General features: G+C 38.9%; 1 protein-coding gene across 3 annotated transcripts in view; it reads right to left on the bottom strand.

Moving 5' to 3' along the window:
- Positions 1–17,327, bottom strand: part of MICU1 (mitochondrial calcium uptake 1) — a 227,210-nt gene that overhangs the window by 120,151 nt on the left and 89,732 nt on the right. Inside the window, exons 6-7 of one of the 3 annotated variants that reach the window (XM_019538568.1) lie at positions 3,743–3,808; positions 2,424–2,538 (exon numbers count right to left, since the gene is read on the bottom strand). In XM_019538568.1, the coding sequence (XP_019394113.1) occupies positions 2,424–2,538; positions 3,743–3,808 (181 nt within the window). Of the gene's footprint in view, positions 1–2,423; positions 2,539–3,480; positions 3,487–3,742; positions 3,809–17,327 lie in introns of all 3 variants that reach the window. The other 2 variants (XM_019538565.1, XM_019538566.1) reach the window with 2 other exon arrangements.

The raw sequence follows: 17,327 nt of genomic DNA on the forward strand, positions 1-17,327 counted from the left end.
TCTTCTCCCTTGTCCAGGTGATAGGTCACCTGGTCGTAAAAGGAAATGAGATTGGTCAAGCAAGACCTACCCGCAACAAACCCAAGCTGGGTATTCCTCAGGATATTGCCATCAGCTAGTCTGTTAAGGATGGCCTCTTTGATAATCTTTTCCAAGACCTTCCCCACGATAGAGATCAGGCTGATGGGCCTGTAGTTTGTCAGATCTACTTTCCTCTCTTTCTTGAAGATAGGCATGACATTGGCCTTCTTCCAATCTTTAGGCACTTCACCAGAGCACCAGGAGTTCTCGAAGATCTGTGCCAGGGGCTGAGCTATGATGCTTGCTAGCTCCTTGAGTACCTTGGGGCGAAAACTGTCAGGACCAGCTGACCTGAAGGTATACAGCCTGTCAAGGTGTTCCTTCATGAGGTCAACGTTGATGGAGGGTAAGGAATCCCCCTCACCCGGATTCCTCCGGGAGGCAGGGGCGTCTCATGGGACTGGTGAAAAACTGACACAAAGTACCCATTAAGTAAGTTAGCTTTTTCATGGGCATGGGTTGTCAGTTGTCCCATCTGGTTTAGCAGGGGTCCCTTAGAGGTCCCTTGCTTTTTCTCCGGCTCCCCACATATCTAAAAAGGACTTTTTATTGTCCTTGACATTTGTAGCTAGCTGGAGTTCCATCGCAGCCTTGGCTTTCCTGGTTTGCTCTCTGCAGGTCCGAGAGTATTCTGATAAACTGGAGTATTCCTCCTTCGTGGTGCTTCCAGTCCTCCACCCTTTGTAGGTCTTCCTTTTAAGATGCAAGAGGTCCGCCAGTTCCCTGGAGAGCCAAGGGGGCTGCTGTGCCCTTTTGCTGCCTTTCCTCTGAGACGGGATGGACTTTGCTTGCACATCCCGGATTACTCCCTTGAAGAGCAACCACTTGTCCTGAACTCCCCTCCCCTTTGGGTTGTGGCCCTTTAGGGCCTCACTGACAAGCCTCCTTAGTTTGTCAAAGTCAGCTTTCCTGAAGTCAAGGACTTCTGTATTACTGACTGACTTGCCAGCTTTATGGCAGATGGTGAAGGTGATCAGCTCATGGTCACTGACACCCAGCTTCCCTCAGCTCATTAGGTCACCGATTAGGTCCTCCCCGGTTGCCAGCACAAGTTTGATCAGTGCTTTACCTCTCATCAGCCCACAGACTTCCTGCATCAGATAGAGGTCATCCACGCACAAGAGAAAGCTTTGCGACTGCTCAGATTTGGCTGAGTGCTCCTCCCATGACATGTCTGGGTAGTTAAAGTCTCCCATGACAACCATGCACTGGGAGCGTGCAGCCTCAGCCAATTCCCCGGCAAACTCCTGGTCAAGGTCTTCACGCTGGTTAGGGGGTGGTAGACTTCCACCATAGTATCCCCTGTGCCATGTTCCCTACAGATTTTTACCCAGAGGATCTCAAGTCATCCACTGTGGGTGCCAATGTCAGCTTGCAGGGACGTTTAGCTTTCCTTGACATAGAAAGCTACACTCCATCCCCTTTTGTCCACTTGATCCCTCCTGTACAGGGTATAGCCATGGCCTGTGGCCCAGTCATGGGTGGGGTTCCACCGGGTCTCCGTTATCCCTGGTTAAACAGTTATTTGCGTTTAGCAGGAGGACAAGTTCCTCCTGTTTATTCCCCAAGCTCTTGGTATTTGTATACAGGCAGGCAACTGTCCTCTTGGGGGCCCTTGCCTTTGCTACAGTTTGTTCCAGGGCTGGGGCAAGGATGGGTTCCCTTAAGTGTCTTGGCCTGCTGGCTTTGCAAGGGTTGCTCAGCGGGCCAGCAACGGCAGTAGTCCCCCCATCCCCTGGCAGGCTTACTTGAAGTAAATTAGTGAACTAACAAACTATTGAACAGGTTTCACTTGCACTTTTTGTGGACATTTAACAGTCCCCACAACATTCACATGATTGAGCTTACTAGAACACATACACCTGGAAAGTGAAGTTTATACACTCTAACAATTGCAGAAAATGAACTAAAAATTCATGTCATGAAATCATTTGCACCACAATGTCAATAAGAGTTATGTCCATGTAGTCACAAAATACTAGCATATGATCAATATGATAGATTAGTCAAAACTAAGGCAAGTATTACAATTTCTGACTTTGGGATGTGAAAAATAATCAATTATTTATGAAACATGACAGATAGTTTCGAAAAAAAGAATAAATCTGAAGCTATAATCTATTTATGGGGATTTTGCAGATTTTGGGGCTAAAGGACATAGATGAATTAATAAACAATTACCCTTTCATTCAGCTCTAGTTTAAAAGTATCTAACAGAATCCCTTTAAGGAAAAAATGTATACAACATCATACATAACAGGAAAAAGCATCATTGGTAAGCATTTAAAAACAAAGAATTAAGTGATAAGAGGTTACAAAAAATACCACACAACTATACTTACTGGAAAGAACAGTAGTAAGGAAGATGTAGTCAGAAAAAGAGATGAGTCCACATTCTCCAAGGGTATAAAATATACTGTCTTCATCGGCAAACTTCTCTCGTTCCTGGGATAACTTCTATATTATACAGCCAACCCATACCACCAAAGGAAAAAAATAAAAGAATCAATTAAAACACAGAAACAGAAAGAGGTATTATTATGGAATTTTCATCAATACACTTTTTCATGAACACATCTGTACTATTATTTAAATATAATGGACCATTTCCAGCCTTCAAATTTATCAGAAAGAGTTTGTGAAGATCAGTGTGTTTTTATTTCAAAGAAAGTATAGTAAGAAATTGGACAATTTTTTAACAATTTTAGCTTACTACATGTATACATAGAGATATCAACACATGATGTGCCTTTTGTTTAGGTCTGTCTGATTTTTCCAGAGAATGTACTATACAGATTTCTTCAATGTAAAATTCAGAATGGCACTCTGGACGTTTTCTATGAAAGTAGTAGTCTAGTTTATCAAAAGTTTAGATAAACTACTTTGATTTGAATGACCTGAAATAACTAAATATTGTTACCAGAAGACTTAATTATTAAAAAATGTTATTGTAACACTATTATTCGCTTGGTAAAGTCAACTAGATGAGTCTGAATCCTTGTACCACTTCGGAATCTTTTTGGTACCTTGATACTTTCCGATTGGGAAAACGTGCATTATACATATCTTGTCCCCTGATCTCCTTGCTATCTGAAAGCCAGTGGATAGACTAATCCACCGAAGCTTTAAAGACTGAAAAGGATCCACAAAACTGTGTTAGAAGCCAAGTACTGAAGTTCATACCAGTGAACTATTTGAAAAATATTAGAAGACGCGCGCGCACACACACACACACACACGGAAAATGTTTACTATAAAAAGACTAAGTGCAGTTGAGATTAATCTATATAAATTCATGCAAGCATAGAAGCAAGGGACAATGCAAGCTTAAGGACAGTATTTGGAAGCAACACCAAACACCACACGAGGGTCCAGCTATACACTGTCCCCCATTGTTACCTCTGTCTAGCGATGATCCAATCATATACAAAGACAAAGGAAAGAAAACTGGTTAACCAATGACAAAATAAAGCACATAAAACATCAAAATGATGTTAGATTTGCAAAAGCAAGAAAGATTTGGAACAAGGTAGATGCTGTGATTATACATTGCTAAGAAGTCTAGGTATGAATCCCAGCAGGAGTTAGCTTTTAGTCTCTAAGGTACAGACCCATCATCTACAGCTAATGTCTCATTCATCTGATTTTTGAGAGAACTCACCATTCTACTTGACAGCAGATTGGGGATTAGTTCCTCTAATAATTTAAATGAAAATTTAAGCAGTATCTGGCTTGGAAACCACAAGAGAAAAAAAATCATATTGATCAGCAGGTATACAACTTCCAGTGAAGTTCAGCTCTATTGATCAAAAACAACTTGTAGTAATTACTCCTTCTTTTAGACATGGGTCTGTTAAGAATCTGAAGTAAGGTAAACCACTGGCAGCAGCAGAAAGTATCAATGCTTTGCACAAGAAAATGACAATTCACATTCAGAGAGCATCAGGCTGAAGATTCTTTCCATGAAGTATTTTGGTCATCTTTTGCAACAAAATAGATCTGCACAAAATTTATGCATAAATATCTGTACAGCACTTGTCTTTAACATGATAGCAAACAACATTTATTATCCAAAGAAACTATTCTGTTGAGAGATGGTGATTTTCAGTCTTTTCTTGCATTATGTCAATTGCTGTAATTTCAGCTGTATATCCCACTCCCATGTGTTACAGAATGGCTTTGCTTTGTCTTTATCTCCATAGTTTGCAACACAGTAAGCCACTTACTAGCACATAGATAACCTACTCTGTAACTATTTCATATTTAACAGACATCATTAAAAGCTGGATGTGGTTGATTTAATCTTCATGGGTTGTATGCATTTAAAATTGTTCTTTAATTCTTAATGGCTGGAAAAGTTCCCTATAAAATTAAAAAAATAAATGTCAATGAACTAAAACACCCAAAATTGAGCTCTGTTTTCTGAAACAAAAGAGCTGCATGTAGTATTTAGAAGTATTCTCCCACTCAATTTTTTCGTAGAGTAAGCAACAAAAATATCTCTATTTTTAAATAATTATACTGGTAGTCACACAGGCACAAACCTGGGAAATCTAAATGCACAGTACCACAATGAGGTCTAATCCAGCTTCTGTTAAAGGAAATGGGAGTTATCACGTAAATTTGAATAGAAGCAAAAGCAAAGCCAATTTGCTAGAAAAGTAATTTTGCGTGATGATCTGTTCAGAATTTGCTATAACAGTTTGAGGAGATAGTCTTTTAATTTTCTATATTATATCACATTTTTATATACACACATCTTTATATAGAAACCATGGTCCAACAAGGATTTTACTGGGCTTTTTGGCTTTGTTCCTTTACCCATCCAAAGGGTAATAAAATTGAGTTTCATTATTAATTCTAAAATAACTCAGGTTAGAAAAAAAAAATCAAAATGGATTGGTTATACCACTGAATTTTGTAGAGACTAATATTAAAGGCATAATTTCCATAGCTAGGTCTCTACATATCTTTTAAGCAATATCTTTTCTGCAGTCTTTTTTCTAAGATTTCAACTAAAAGGTTAACATCAGGAATGAAAGAATAAGAAACAGTGTTACAAATTTTGAAAAAAGCAAACAATGTTAGATTTAAGCTGCTTCAGTAAATCTAAAAACCGCAAGTTAGCTTTACAATTTCATGATTAGTTTATCTGTACAATTTCAGTATAACCTTCACATTTCATGCCCTTTTGTATCTGAATGTAAGCTAATTTTCAGAGAGAGATGCTTGAGTTAAAAATTATTAAAATCAAAGCTTTTCAAACAGCCTACAAAAACATTCACCGTTGCATTTATTTTTGAACCTCAAAAACAGAGTAACCAGGTAAGATCATCCAGCATTGCCTAAAGAACTTTCAGAATGTAGCATTCAAATTAGCAATCCACTGTAAAAACAATCTTTATCAAGCCATGAAATCATATTAGATGAACACAATCTCACACACACACACTTGCACACAAATATAAGTCTAATATATTATTATTGCAATAAAAGCATAACTATATATTCACTAAAGAGGTATAAAAGCTTAGTAGAATAACTTCTAAGAACAAAATTCAGATCATAAGTCAATTTTACAAATATTACCCATCATCATCCATGAACAGAAAGGTTTAGCTACATTTAAAAATACAGTCTATTCCTTATAATTGAGGCTAAAACTGCAAGTCAATCTCTGAATTGAATTTAAATCTAAAGAATAAAAGACGTAGTCATCTTAAGGTAACAACTGAAACTGATGCATGTGCTTGCTATCCAACATGCTATGGTGTACTGCAGTAAAAGCTACATAATAAAACACCAGAAAAGCATTCCATTATTTAGCCAGAAATCCAAAGTCATCATAATGGTAGTGTTTTCCCTTATGGAAAACACAGAAAAAATATGTAAATTGTTTCCCACCCCCTTACTGTATAGAAAATCTGACCAAATGGAACGTCAAAAAGTGTTTACTTTTCTTATGAGCTCAGCTAAAATGAACCAATGCAAAAGGAGGACAGGCATAATTTTTTTTTACACTTTTTAAAAAAGAGAGTTTTCCAAATTTTAGTTCTCAAATATATACATTACAAGCAAATACAGACTCAAAAAAGTAATATTTCCAGCTTCTCCAAATATTCTGCCAATATACCCGAATGCTGATTCGCAAAACACCTAGTATCCATTCCTGATCTTTTAAATCAAACACTGCCAAATAAACAGGACAGTTTTCAGTTATAGACAAGTGCATGTTACTTAAACCAAATCTGAAGGCATCCAGTATTTTTTTCAAGTGTTATAGAAGAAGGGGGATGGGGAAAAAAGTTGCAGTATTTGGAATCTCTTGGCTAACTCTGCCCAAAGCAAGCATCTGTATTGCCATCCTGTTGGAATGCTAGTGAAGGTGCAGTAAGAGATCCCAGTGCTCTGGATATCGCAAGGTGTCATTTATGGTTAACAGATCAAAGCAGACACTAGATCTGTTTATAACTCAATTAAGCAAACTGGATAAAGGATATAGGTTTACAAATTAATGTATTAGGTATATTTTCAGAAATGTATATGAATTTCAATGTTGATTTTATTCAAAGCCACTAAACATACTTTTTTTTTTAAAAAAGCTCATCTAAACCTGGCAGTACCATTTTATTTTGCACTTCAAAAAACTACTTAATGAGCAGCATTTAATATGCAGCTTTTAAAAGGAAGTATTTTTGGCAAGTCATTTAAAGATGACAGTTTGAATTTCAATCGGGGGGGGGAAGAGCCACACATTTAGCAATTTTGCCCATGCAATTAATACTTATGTTTCAATACCCACTTTGTGCATATATGCATCAAAGCTTCAGGAAGTTCTCCATCTTAAGCAATCACTTCACAAACCTTCCGTCCTCTTCCAAAATAACAGAAGCACAGTGCACGTAATAAAACGGATAATTTAAACCAAAATTAGGAAGTATTTTGCAAATTAATTAGACTGTAGTTTAACTTCAAGTATTCTTTACTAAAGTTTTTCAGATGTTTTGTTCATTCTAAATTCCATAAAGTTATAAAAAAAAAAACCTCTGTAACCATATATGAACTATGAATGCTTAAGATACCCGTAAATTTTACCTTGCTGTAAGGCAATTCTCTTTCAGTCCCAACTGACCACCTTCAGTTCTATGAACTACTCAAAATGCACACACTGAAATATGCATTTTCATAGCTACAGGTATGAATATTTTTGTTTAGAGCTTACAAAAACTAAGATGTCATTTAATGAGTCACCACTTAATGTCTCTGAAATTGCATATAATCAATGTCAACAACTGAAACAGCTTTCTTTTAAAGCTAGTAAATGCATACATGCACACAATTATACATATGTACCATGCAAAATTAGTCTTCCTGGGATGTTGCATGGTACATAATTTCCCTAGTTTAAAGAAACAATTTCCCTTGTCTCTTTAAACAAGATAAACAGCTGGAGACCCTACAGTGGATACACCTAGACTAGGAACTAGGTCATGTTTTAAATCTTGTTAGTCAACACATTTTAATTAATACACTTTTAAATGTCACATAGCATCTAACTTAGACAAGGTTTGGCACCTTTAAAAACCTGCGCTGGTCATGGTTAACCTCTCTGTGCTGAATAATGTTTAGAAAGGTGCCAGTATGAACCTATTTTTCTAATCTTGCTAGAGCTTGCACAAATGTATCCTGTTAACCCAAACCAGTAAAACTCTTTCAGAGCTAGTGCAGTCTAAGATCTAAGAAAAATTATACTGAGACAGTCTTATAAAAAGTGACCAGGTATTCTGCAACAGTGCATCCTTCAAAAGAATATATTAGCAGGAAAACCCTTTTGAAATTCCTATGCAGTTCAAAGGATGATACACACTGTAGTTATGTTTACAAATATTAATGCCTCAGACTTACATTTGTATAAACAGCCTTGCCTTGGCACCTGACTATCCAATTAATTCAGCCATTACAAACAAAAGAAATATTTCAGAACCAGATCTCCGATGTAGAACCCCATAATTCATGATGTAAAAAAAGATCTAAAGAGTAAAAACTGGAGAGCCAGGTCCTGCAGAGCACTCTAAACAAGAACAACAAAATTCCAGGGTTTTTTTTTCCTTATAGTAATCCTAAAGATCTCATTTCACCCTCCTGACATACGTGGATAGATTCATTTTTTATATAATAAATCAGAATACTGTTCCTCAGCTTAAGTTGTTTATGGAGGATTTCACTGGATAATTCTTTTTTGCAGTTAAATTAAGCTTCTGTTAATTAGGGAATAATTTGCAATACCACTAGTTAAATCTAGAACATACATGGCGAAGTCTACATATTAAACACAGGCAAATGCAAACAAGGTCTGAATGTCAAATTGAGAGGTATCAGAATATTAAAAAGTAGGTTGGCAATGTTAAGAAAATACCTACATCTTTACCTGTTTTAGGGTACCCTCCCCCCAAAAATAAATATGGTTTATGACCCTTTAAGTAGTGCGTCTTGATGAAGATTTTAAAATAAACCTTTAGTCATTAAGCTACATCTAAGTAGGAGTATAAAACCTCTCTTTATACTGATTTCCACTAAATTTGAATTCAGACACTTTCAGGAGAATTAAGAGTTAAGCAGCAACTATTACTATTGGTGGTCTCCCGAGACTGGAAAGAGAAATTTACATATACTGTCCACAGCAGCACAGTATCTATCCATCATGGAAAAACAAACTGCACCTGAAACGCAAGGCCAGCATTCTACAGTCAGGAGGAAAAGAACAAAACTTTCCAGAACCTTCACAAGCAACAAAACTGCACATGCAAGGGAGAAACCCCTGCTAAAAAAAGCAAAAGGAATATGCCTCTTAAAAAAGGGACAGTCTATACTTTAATTCCCCACTGATGAAGCGTCTCAACACTCAAGTGATGTAAACTTGTGCCATTTTAATATAGTTTCCATTAATATACCAAATACTCCCAACACTTTTTTCGAATAAAGTAATTTATTTTTTGATTTAGGGCTACTTTGTGCTATCAGAGCAGTTTAAGAGTAGTTTTTCACAAATGCCATTTAATTTAATCTAAACCAAATATGATTATTTTTTAGATTATAAGTGCAAACATTTTCAATTTACCACAGGGCACTGCAGGAACATCACACACAAAGAACAAATCAAATGTGATCTCTCATCTGTGAAGGGTGATTATTTTTCACAAATCTACAAAGAACAATCTCTCAATACTGAAGTTGCTATTGGATTTCAAGGTCTCTCAGAAATGAACAAAAAACGGTGCTGAGAGATTCTGGTTTTTCAGGTATAGATGACAAAGCCCAAAAAGGTCATGTTTAATTTAAGTAACTATGGAGATTCTACAAAATGTATTGATATATGCATTCAGAACCAAGGTACAAAGTTTTCCTACAACAAAAAACACGACTTTGATTCAAGGAAGTCAAATTTTCTCATTCCCTGCTTCTTATTATTTATGTTTCGTATAAAAAAAGCCCACTAACCTTTCTGAACTTCTCACTGGGCTACTTAGGAAAGGCATAAAGAATGTCACTGTTGCCTAAAACTGTGCTGAGCAGTTTTACCCAAGTAGTTCAGAATTAGCATATACAAAAGTTATGTCCAAAATTAACTATGTTAATTAGTTTAATATTAGCAATATTAATAAAAGTTCTGAATTCATTTACTTAGAGTTAGGAAAACATCAAAATTCAGATTGTCCATGAAATATTAGCTTGCCTTCTTTATGGTATTAGCTTTTGATATATTTTTTATCACATTAATGGGCTATTTTTTTCCAGCCTTCTTAAGTATTCAGGATGGGCAGCAACTAGGAAAAGAATCAAAGCCGTGCATTAAATGGAATCCCCTGTCAGATCTGTGTCATTTGTTACAGAGGATATGGAGGAAATTAAATGAAGAAAAAGGATGGCTTTATGGGAAGCGAAGGTTCCTACCAAAGGAGAACTGGATTCTATCCCTACTTCTACCTAAGAATTCCTGTGTGATCCTGCGTACATCAGTTAAATCAAAACTTCTAGAGGTAGCTGCTTTGTGTTCCGCATTTTCTGGATGCCCACCGTCAGCCATGTATACAGAAGTGTGAGCACACACAGCTGCAACTGATGACATTTGGAGCTGCTTGTGAATATCCTATAGAACATTAAGTATGCTGAAAAAATACCTGAAATGTTGGAAAAATTGCCCCAAATGACTCAAATTAGAGTAACAGCTCCCATTTTGGCCATAATTCCTCTGTGCTTTGGTTCCACCAGGAAAATGGAGATAATACCACCTTACCTCACACACGGTACCATTAATTGTTACAACACAACTTGATTGCTGCAGTGATCATAGCAATCATACGCAAGTAGGGCTGGAAGGGACCTCATAAGGTCATCTACTCCAGCCCCCTGTTTAAGGCAGGATCAGCCCCGACTAAACCATTCCAGCCAAGTGTCCGTCTTACCAACTTTTGAAAGTTTCCAAGGATGGAGACTGCCCAACTCCAGATAGCCTAGTTCCGATGCCTGACCACCCTCAGAGTCAGAAAATTCTTCCTAATTTCCAATGTAAATTTCTTATAATGCAGTTTAAGGCAGTTGTTCCCAGTCCTGTCTTTTACAACCACAGAGAAAACCCCAACTCCATCCTCTCTGTAATGACCATTTAGGGAACTTGAAGACGTATCAAATCCCCCCTCAGTCTTCTCTTCCCAGAATAACTAACTTTCAGCTTTTCCTCATGAGTCTTGCTTCCCAGGACCCTCATCATTTTTGTTGTTCTGTTGTTGTTGGACCCTTTCCAAATTGCCCACATCCTTCTTGAAGTAGGGCCCAGAATTGGACACAGTACTCCAGATGAGGCCTCACTAGTGCTCAACAGAGCAGAAGAATCACCTCGCATTTGATTTACAAGTGACACTTCTATTAATACAACCCAGTATACTGGTCACTGCTTTTGCAAGAGCATGTTGTTGGCTCACAGTCAGTTTCTGGTCCACCAAATCTCATGAGAAAATAATTTTGCACTGAGAGCAGGTACTGAATAGTGGGCATGTCTACACATTCATTAATGTGCTTTTGCTACTACGTATTGAGTTCAGCACTCCTAATATGAGGTACTACATAAAGGCATATTAGGCTGTCCTAATGCTCAGTAGCAAAAGCAAATGTTTTTTAGTGACACTCAATGTGCAGTAGCCTATTTGACTACACATTAGCATATTAGCACTTCTTTTATGCACACTTTAATGCTCAGTAGAGTAGGCTACTGCGCACTAAAGCACACACGCAGATGCACCCAGTGGGTAGTAAATGAAGCCTAAAAAATATTTACTGAATGAAGGAGTCCTGGGGAAAAAACAGCATACAATTATATAATTAAGAACTACCATAAAAAGGCACATCACAGCATTTCCCAAACTTTTGATACCTAAGGCACACTTTTTTCAAGACTGAAGTGTACCACCAATTTTACTCCTACATTCAAGTGGGGAAAAACAGTGTCAGCATGAATGCAGTTTGCAGGTGTCTGGTCCTGGCACAGCTTCCCAGTGGCTGGAAGACTGTGTGTGCATGCAGCTAGGGAGTGGTGGACTGAGAGAAGCAATGGCAACACAGACTCAGGGAAAGCCCTTCTTGGGGGAAGAGGCTGTCAGACAGAGCATACTGAGCTGCTCCATTATATACCCTAGGGCCGAGGGCTGGAGATGAGAAGGGGGTATCAAACTCTGGACTGCCCTGGGAAGCAACAAGACACAGGTATGGCTGGGGAAAGGAGGCAGAGGACAAGGACAAGGACACTTGTTTGCAACGGCTCCTAGGTGCCTGCAGTCAGCTGGACCTGGGTAGGGAGGAAAGAGGAGGATGGGACTGGCACCTACCTGCTCAGCAGGAATTGGAGGGGGGAGGGGGTGTGCTCTGCTGCACCCTGCTCTGCTCTTTGCTCTGTATGCACACTGTCCCCCCAGCTTAAAATACAAGAGAAAAGGAAGGAAAGTATAATTTTATGCAGTGCACACTGCTCCTGTGGCCCACTAACCTGCTGCAGCACACCCTTTGAAATCACAGGCGCACACACATGCTGGGTCCTGGTGATTCCAAAACCAAAGGGTGCAAGTTAAGGTATTTCTCCTTCCCACCTCTGGCTTGTCTTCCACACCTACCTCCTTCCCATCCAACCAATCCCCCCTATCATGCTCCAGTTCTCCACATGTACTGAAGCCTCTCCCTTCTCCATGCTTACACATACTCCCTGCATCACCTTCTCTGTCTTGCACCTACATTCCTCTCCCATCCTGTTTGAGTTGTCTTCCTTCTCCAGCACAAAACCCCATGGTCACGTTACTTACTCAACAGTATTAAAAACCCAGCTGCTGCCTCTGCTAATGCCAAAGTTGCAAGAAGAAAGCAAGCAGAATATTGATAGTATAGGAAAGAGTCTGCCAGTGTGTCTGCCACCAGAGCAGCCCTTGGCAGCCAAGAGGAACATTTACAAGGATAATACTTGTACTGTAACTTGCTAAATGCAAATGGCATCTTTGGAGAATTTAGCAGCTGGACTATAACAAACAGCACACTGAGCATGAGCAAGCTAAGATTTTGCCTAAATTTAACTTAAGTTTTGGGACAGGGAAGGGGAAGGAAGAAAGGAGGAAGATCCCCCACAGAATGACAAGCTGTCTCCCAGATTTCAAACCTTTACTCTAAAGCATGAAGGTACTAGAGCTAAATGAAACAGCTATTGTAAGTTATTTTAAAACAGGCAGGGCAATGCATTTTCCCCACTTCTTGAAAACAAACAATTTCTAACCATTCCTTGAATATAGCTAGTATTGTAGCTTACAAATTCAGAAGGGTGCTTAAACTAGCCTTTTCAAAATTTGTGTGCGGGCAGTCCTCCGACTTACAACACAATTGGTTCCTGAACACTGCAGTCGAAATGTTGCAACTCAGAACTGATTTTCCCATAGGAAACAATGTTATACATGGGGGATTGCTTCCTGAACCAAGGCCCAATGCCCTATTTTCACCAAAAATAACCCAGAATTTTGTACTCAATTATAGATGAGTATAATACAACTACATTAATGTGTTTATATTGTAAATAGCAATCATACTGATTTGGAAGGACTTCACTAAGATGACTTTGCTTGGCATTTTGAAGGGCTCTGGCTGGAGTCTTCTTACGAGTCTTGTCTGCTTTCTTAAAGAAAGGGTCCAAGGAAATCTGGACCGATGTTCTCCAGGCGACGCAGCGAACTTGTCAAAACCGGTATCAGAAAGTTGAAATGGTGTCAATTTATAAATGTTTTAACATTTATAAACATTTATAAATATTGTAAGTGTGAAACGCAACACAAAACGTTGCAAGTCAAAGACTGCCTGCACTTTCAAATGCCTGCCATTTTGCAATTTACTTTTGGCCAGACAAATGCCTATTGATTCTAATGGAATAAAAGCGATTCCATGACCTTAGGCTGGAAACTTTATTTATATCAGAGATAACTTACTGCACTTTAATGAAAAGAAGTCTTCGCCTGCAAAGGGAGATACCACACAAGAGAACAGGAATAAGTATACTCCAGTTTATCAAAAAATCTGTTCCAAAAATAAAACTACTTATTAAAAATTTACCCCATGGATTGTATTCTCTTTAACATTTAATGTTTTAAGTTTAAATATTTAGAGATATTCTTTTTTCTTTATGTGCCAAGTATTACGGTCAGGAATTAAAAGATAATTTGTGGGAGTAAGAAGGGATAAGTATGTACTGTCCCTTTTATAAAAAGGCATATAATATGCATTTTGAAGCACAAACTGTTTAAAGCACATGCTGATAAGTCAGTACCTGCCAGAAATCCTGATGAAAAGGGACAGAGTTATAAAGAGGGAAGAAAATGAGGGAATGTTTGGTTACACCAAAAAACAAAAATCAAAATTAAAATAAAAAACCCCACAAATATTATGTATTATGCAACATAGAGAAAAATCAATTACTGACATCAGGAACAAAGAACTGCTGGATACCTAGGAACAGGAATTAAAGAGCACATACAGCAACTTGTAACATTTAGGAATCCTTGTCAAACAAGCCCTGTGAAAACGAGTAACAAAATTAGTAACACAAAGTAGTAGCAAATATTTCTAGCTTTGGCAGAAAGTAAATATGCTGCAAAAATTTGGTGAAGGGAAGAAGAAAAAAAGAAGCACATATTCTATTGTTTGTGGCTGGAAAATAACATTTATATTAAGGTTTTCTCCAGGGATGTTTGTGTGCCATGCATACAGACAGAATATAAGCAACCAAGCATTTTTTCAATACTTACAAAATGATTTTAAACAAGAAGGATAAAACCTGCAACCATTTATTCATACAGATGTCAAATGAAAGGATACATCTTCCAAGACTATCATGCAAGAATAAAAAAACGTCAGGAGACACAAATGCCACACCAAATTAAAACCTCCTATGCAACTGATCAGTTCAGAAAGCATCAACTGTTTGTCTTCTAAAAGATCTGTGGTAACTAGGGAAAACAACAACAATAAACTAACAAAATCCAGCTAGCTTCTCCAAATACAAAACAAAGCTTTCAGCTCAATTTCAATTCACTGATATTTAGTTTAGCTCATGAACACAAGAAAAAGTCTTTCCGATATGCTTCTACACTCTATTCACAAACTGCCAAATGAAGACGGGTCCATGAGGCCAGTGTAAGCGGTCTATAGCTCACACTTATGCTCCTTGTTTTTAATTATGTTTGCTAAGAATGAATTATAGAATATAAAAATTTCAATTATTGGTCCTAAGATTTTAGAAACTATTGTGGTAAGGGCATTTTATTTTGTAAGGGACAATGGGAGTAAGGAGACAAAATAAAGAAATGCTGTAAAAACACAACAGTATGTTAAGTAATATAAAGGAAAAGTACAGAGCATATAAAGAGAAAGGTTTGTGACTGTCAGAATAAATACACCAATATTTTGCGATGCAAGTCAATACGTTTTTCTTTCTTTTTTTTTAAATATGGGGCCAAAAAGAGCTCTCTCTCATCTGTTTTAAAACTCAGTGTCTGTTTCCATAAAGACCCAAAGACAAAAATTCTCTTTCAAATGTGTTACACCATGTTGGCAACTAGAGTAAATCACAGAATCATAGAATATTAGGGTATAAGGTATGACAGCTGAAAATTATGTTTGTGTAATAAAAGTTCTTGCTGAAGGCGCTATGAAGGTTAGACCAAGTGTTTTTCTGTCGTTTGTTCAAATATTAAGCTATATGTTGTTGCTAAGAGCCTAATTAAAGTTTAAGATGTAGTAAGGCCTTGTATAAGTAAGGCCTAGTAAATTTAGCAAAGCCTTGAAGTTGTAAGGCCCTGTGGTGTAGTTAAAATTAACCTTATCAAAAGGAATGCAAGGCTTGTGCTGCTATTGGTCAGTCTAAAGACAGATGAAGTAAAAAGAATCTGAGTGGCTGTAAGTTATCAGTACCATTCAGAAACTAGAAGTTGGCTAAAACATCTAGAAATCATTCTGAAGGAAGATACACCTCTGTGAAAAGCATTAGTTAGCTGTTGACCTTGACCTGTGGGCCCGTGGATCTTGAGAAGCCCAAGGACTGAATACCAGGGTCCTTCCCGGTACCTCTCGGACAGCGCTGATCAAGGACGCCTAACTTCGCTGAGCTTTGTGGAAAGAGAAACTTGACATCAGGCATCAGAGGGGACTGCCGATAAGTTGCCGATGCAAATTATTCTTGTCCGTCATTGTTTGTCTTGTTACTACACGTAGCTGTGTTTTTGTTAAGTCAATAAACATTTCTTACCTTTCTACCTCTGACCTTACTCTCAATCCTGAACCCTCTGCAGGCACCTGGGATATAAAAGGACCTCAGGAGTTTATCCAGTCCAGCGTTTCCCAACCAATGTGCTGCGGCACACTGGTGTGCCATGAAGCATATCCAGGTGTGCCACGGCATTTTGTGCTGGAGCCAGGCCCCCTTCTGGCTGAAGCCACACCCCCAACTTGCTGCTACTGCTGTGGACACAGACGGACAGGGGGCGTGGCTCCAGCCAGGTAGGGGGCATGGCTCCAGCCCAAAATGCTGTCTGGGTGGCCGTGTACCACGTCTTCCCTTTGGCGTTTGGCTGGGTGTGCACCAGTCCCACCACCATTTGAGTCTGGCTGGTCGCATGCCACCCTCTGCCTCCTCCCCACATCCAGTGTGCTACTGTGCTTTTTTATTTAAGTAAGTGTGCTGGGGGGTGAAAAAAGTTGGGAAACAAAAGATCTAGTCCAACTACTGCTCAAAGCAGTACCAGCCCCAACTAGATCGTCCCAGCCAAAGCCTAGTCTAGTTGGGTCTTAAAAACCTCCAAAAATGGAGATTCCACAACCTCTCTGGGTAACCCATTCCAGTGTTTTACTACCCTCCTAGTGAGAACATTCTTCCTAATATCTAACCTAAACTTCCCTTGCTGCAATTTGAGACTGTTGCTCCTTGTTCTGTCATCTGCCATCACTGAGAACAGTCCAGCTCATCTTTTGAACCCTGCTTCAGATTTGAAGGCTGCTATTTAATCCTCTCTCAGTCTTCTCTTCTCTAGACTAATTAAGCTCAGTTCCCTCAGCCTCTCCTAATAAGTCATGTGCTCCAGCCCCCTAACCATTTTCATTACCCCCTTCTCGACTCTCCCCAATTTATCCACCACATCCTTTCTGTAGTGGGGGGGTCTAAAACTGAACACAGTACTCCAGATGTGGCCTCACCAGTGCTGAATAGAGAGGAATAATCACCTCCCAGGGAGCGTTCCTTTTGATAAGGTTAATTTTAACCTTAACCTGCTGGCAACACGCCCACCAATGCAGCCCAGTATGACACTAGCCTTCTTTGCAACAAGGGCACACTGTTGGCTCATATTCATCTTATTGTCCACTGTAACCCCAAGGTCCTTTTCTACAGAGCTGCTGCCCAGCCAGTCAGTCAGTCCCCAGCCTTTACTAGTGCATGGGACTGCTGTTCTGTCCGAAGTGCAGAACTTTGCACTTGTCATTGTTCAGCCTCATGAGCTTTCTTTTTATGCAATCCTTCAATTTGTCTAGGCCACTCTGAATCCTAGCCCTACCCTCCAGCATATCTACTATTCCCCCCAACTTGGTGTCAAAAAAAAAGCTCAGTTAGGCTCCGGAGCGGCGAGAGACGCGCAGGTGAAGCCCGCTGCACCCCCGCTCCCCCAAAGCCCCCCAGA

The sequence above is a fragment of the Crocodylus porosus genome, unplaced genomic scaffold (assembly GCF_001723895.1).
Source record: "Crocodylus porosus isolate Cpor-Errol unplaced genomic scaffold, CroPor_comp1, whole genome shotgun sequence".
In the NCBI taxonomy this organism is placed as follows: Eukaryota; Metazoa; Chordata; order Crocodylia; family Crocodylidae; genus Crocodylus; species Crocodylus porosus.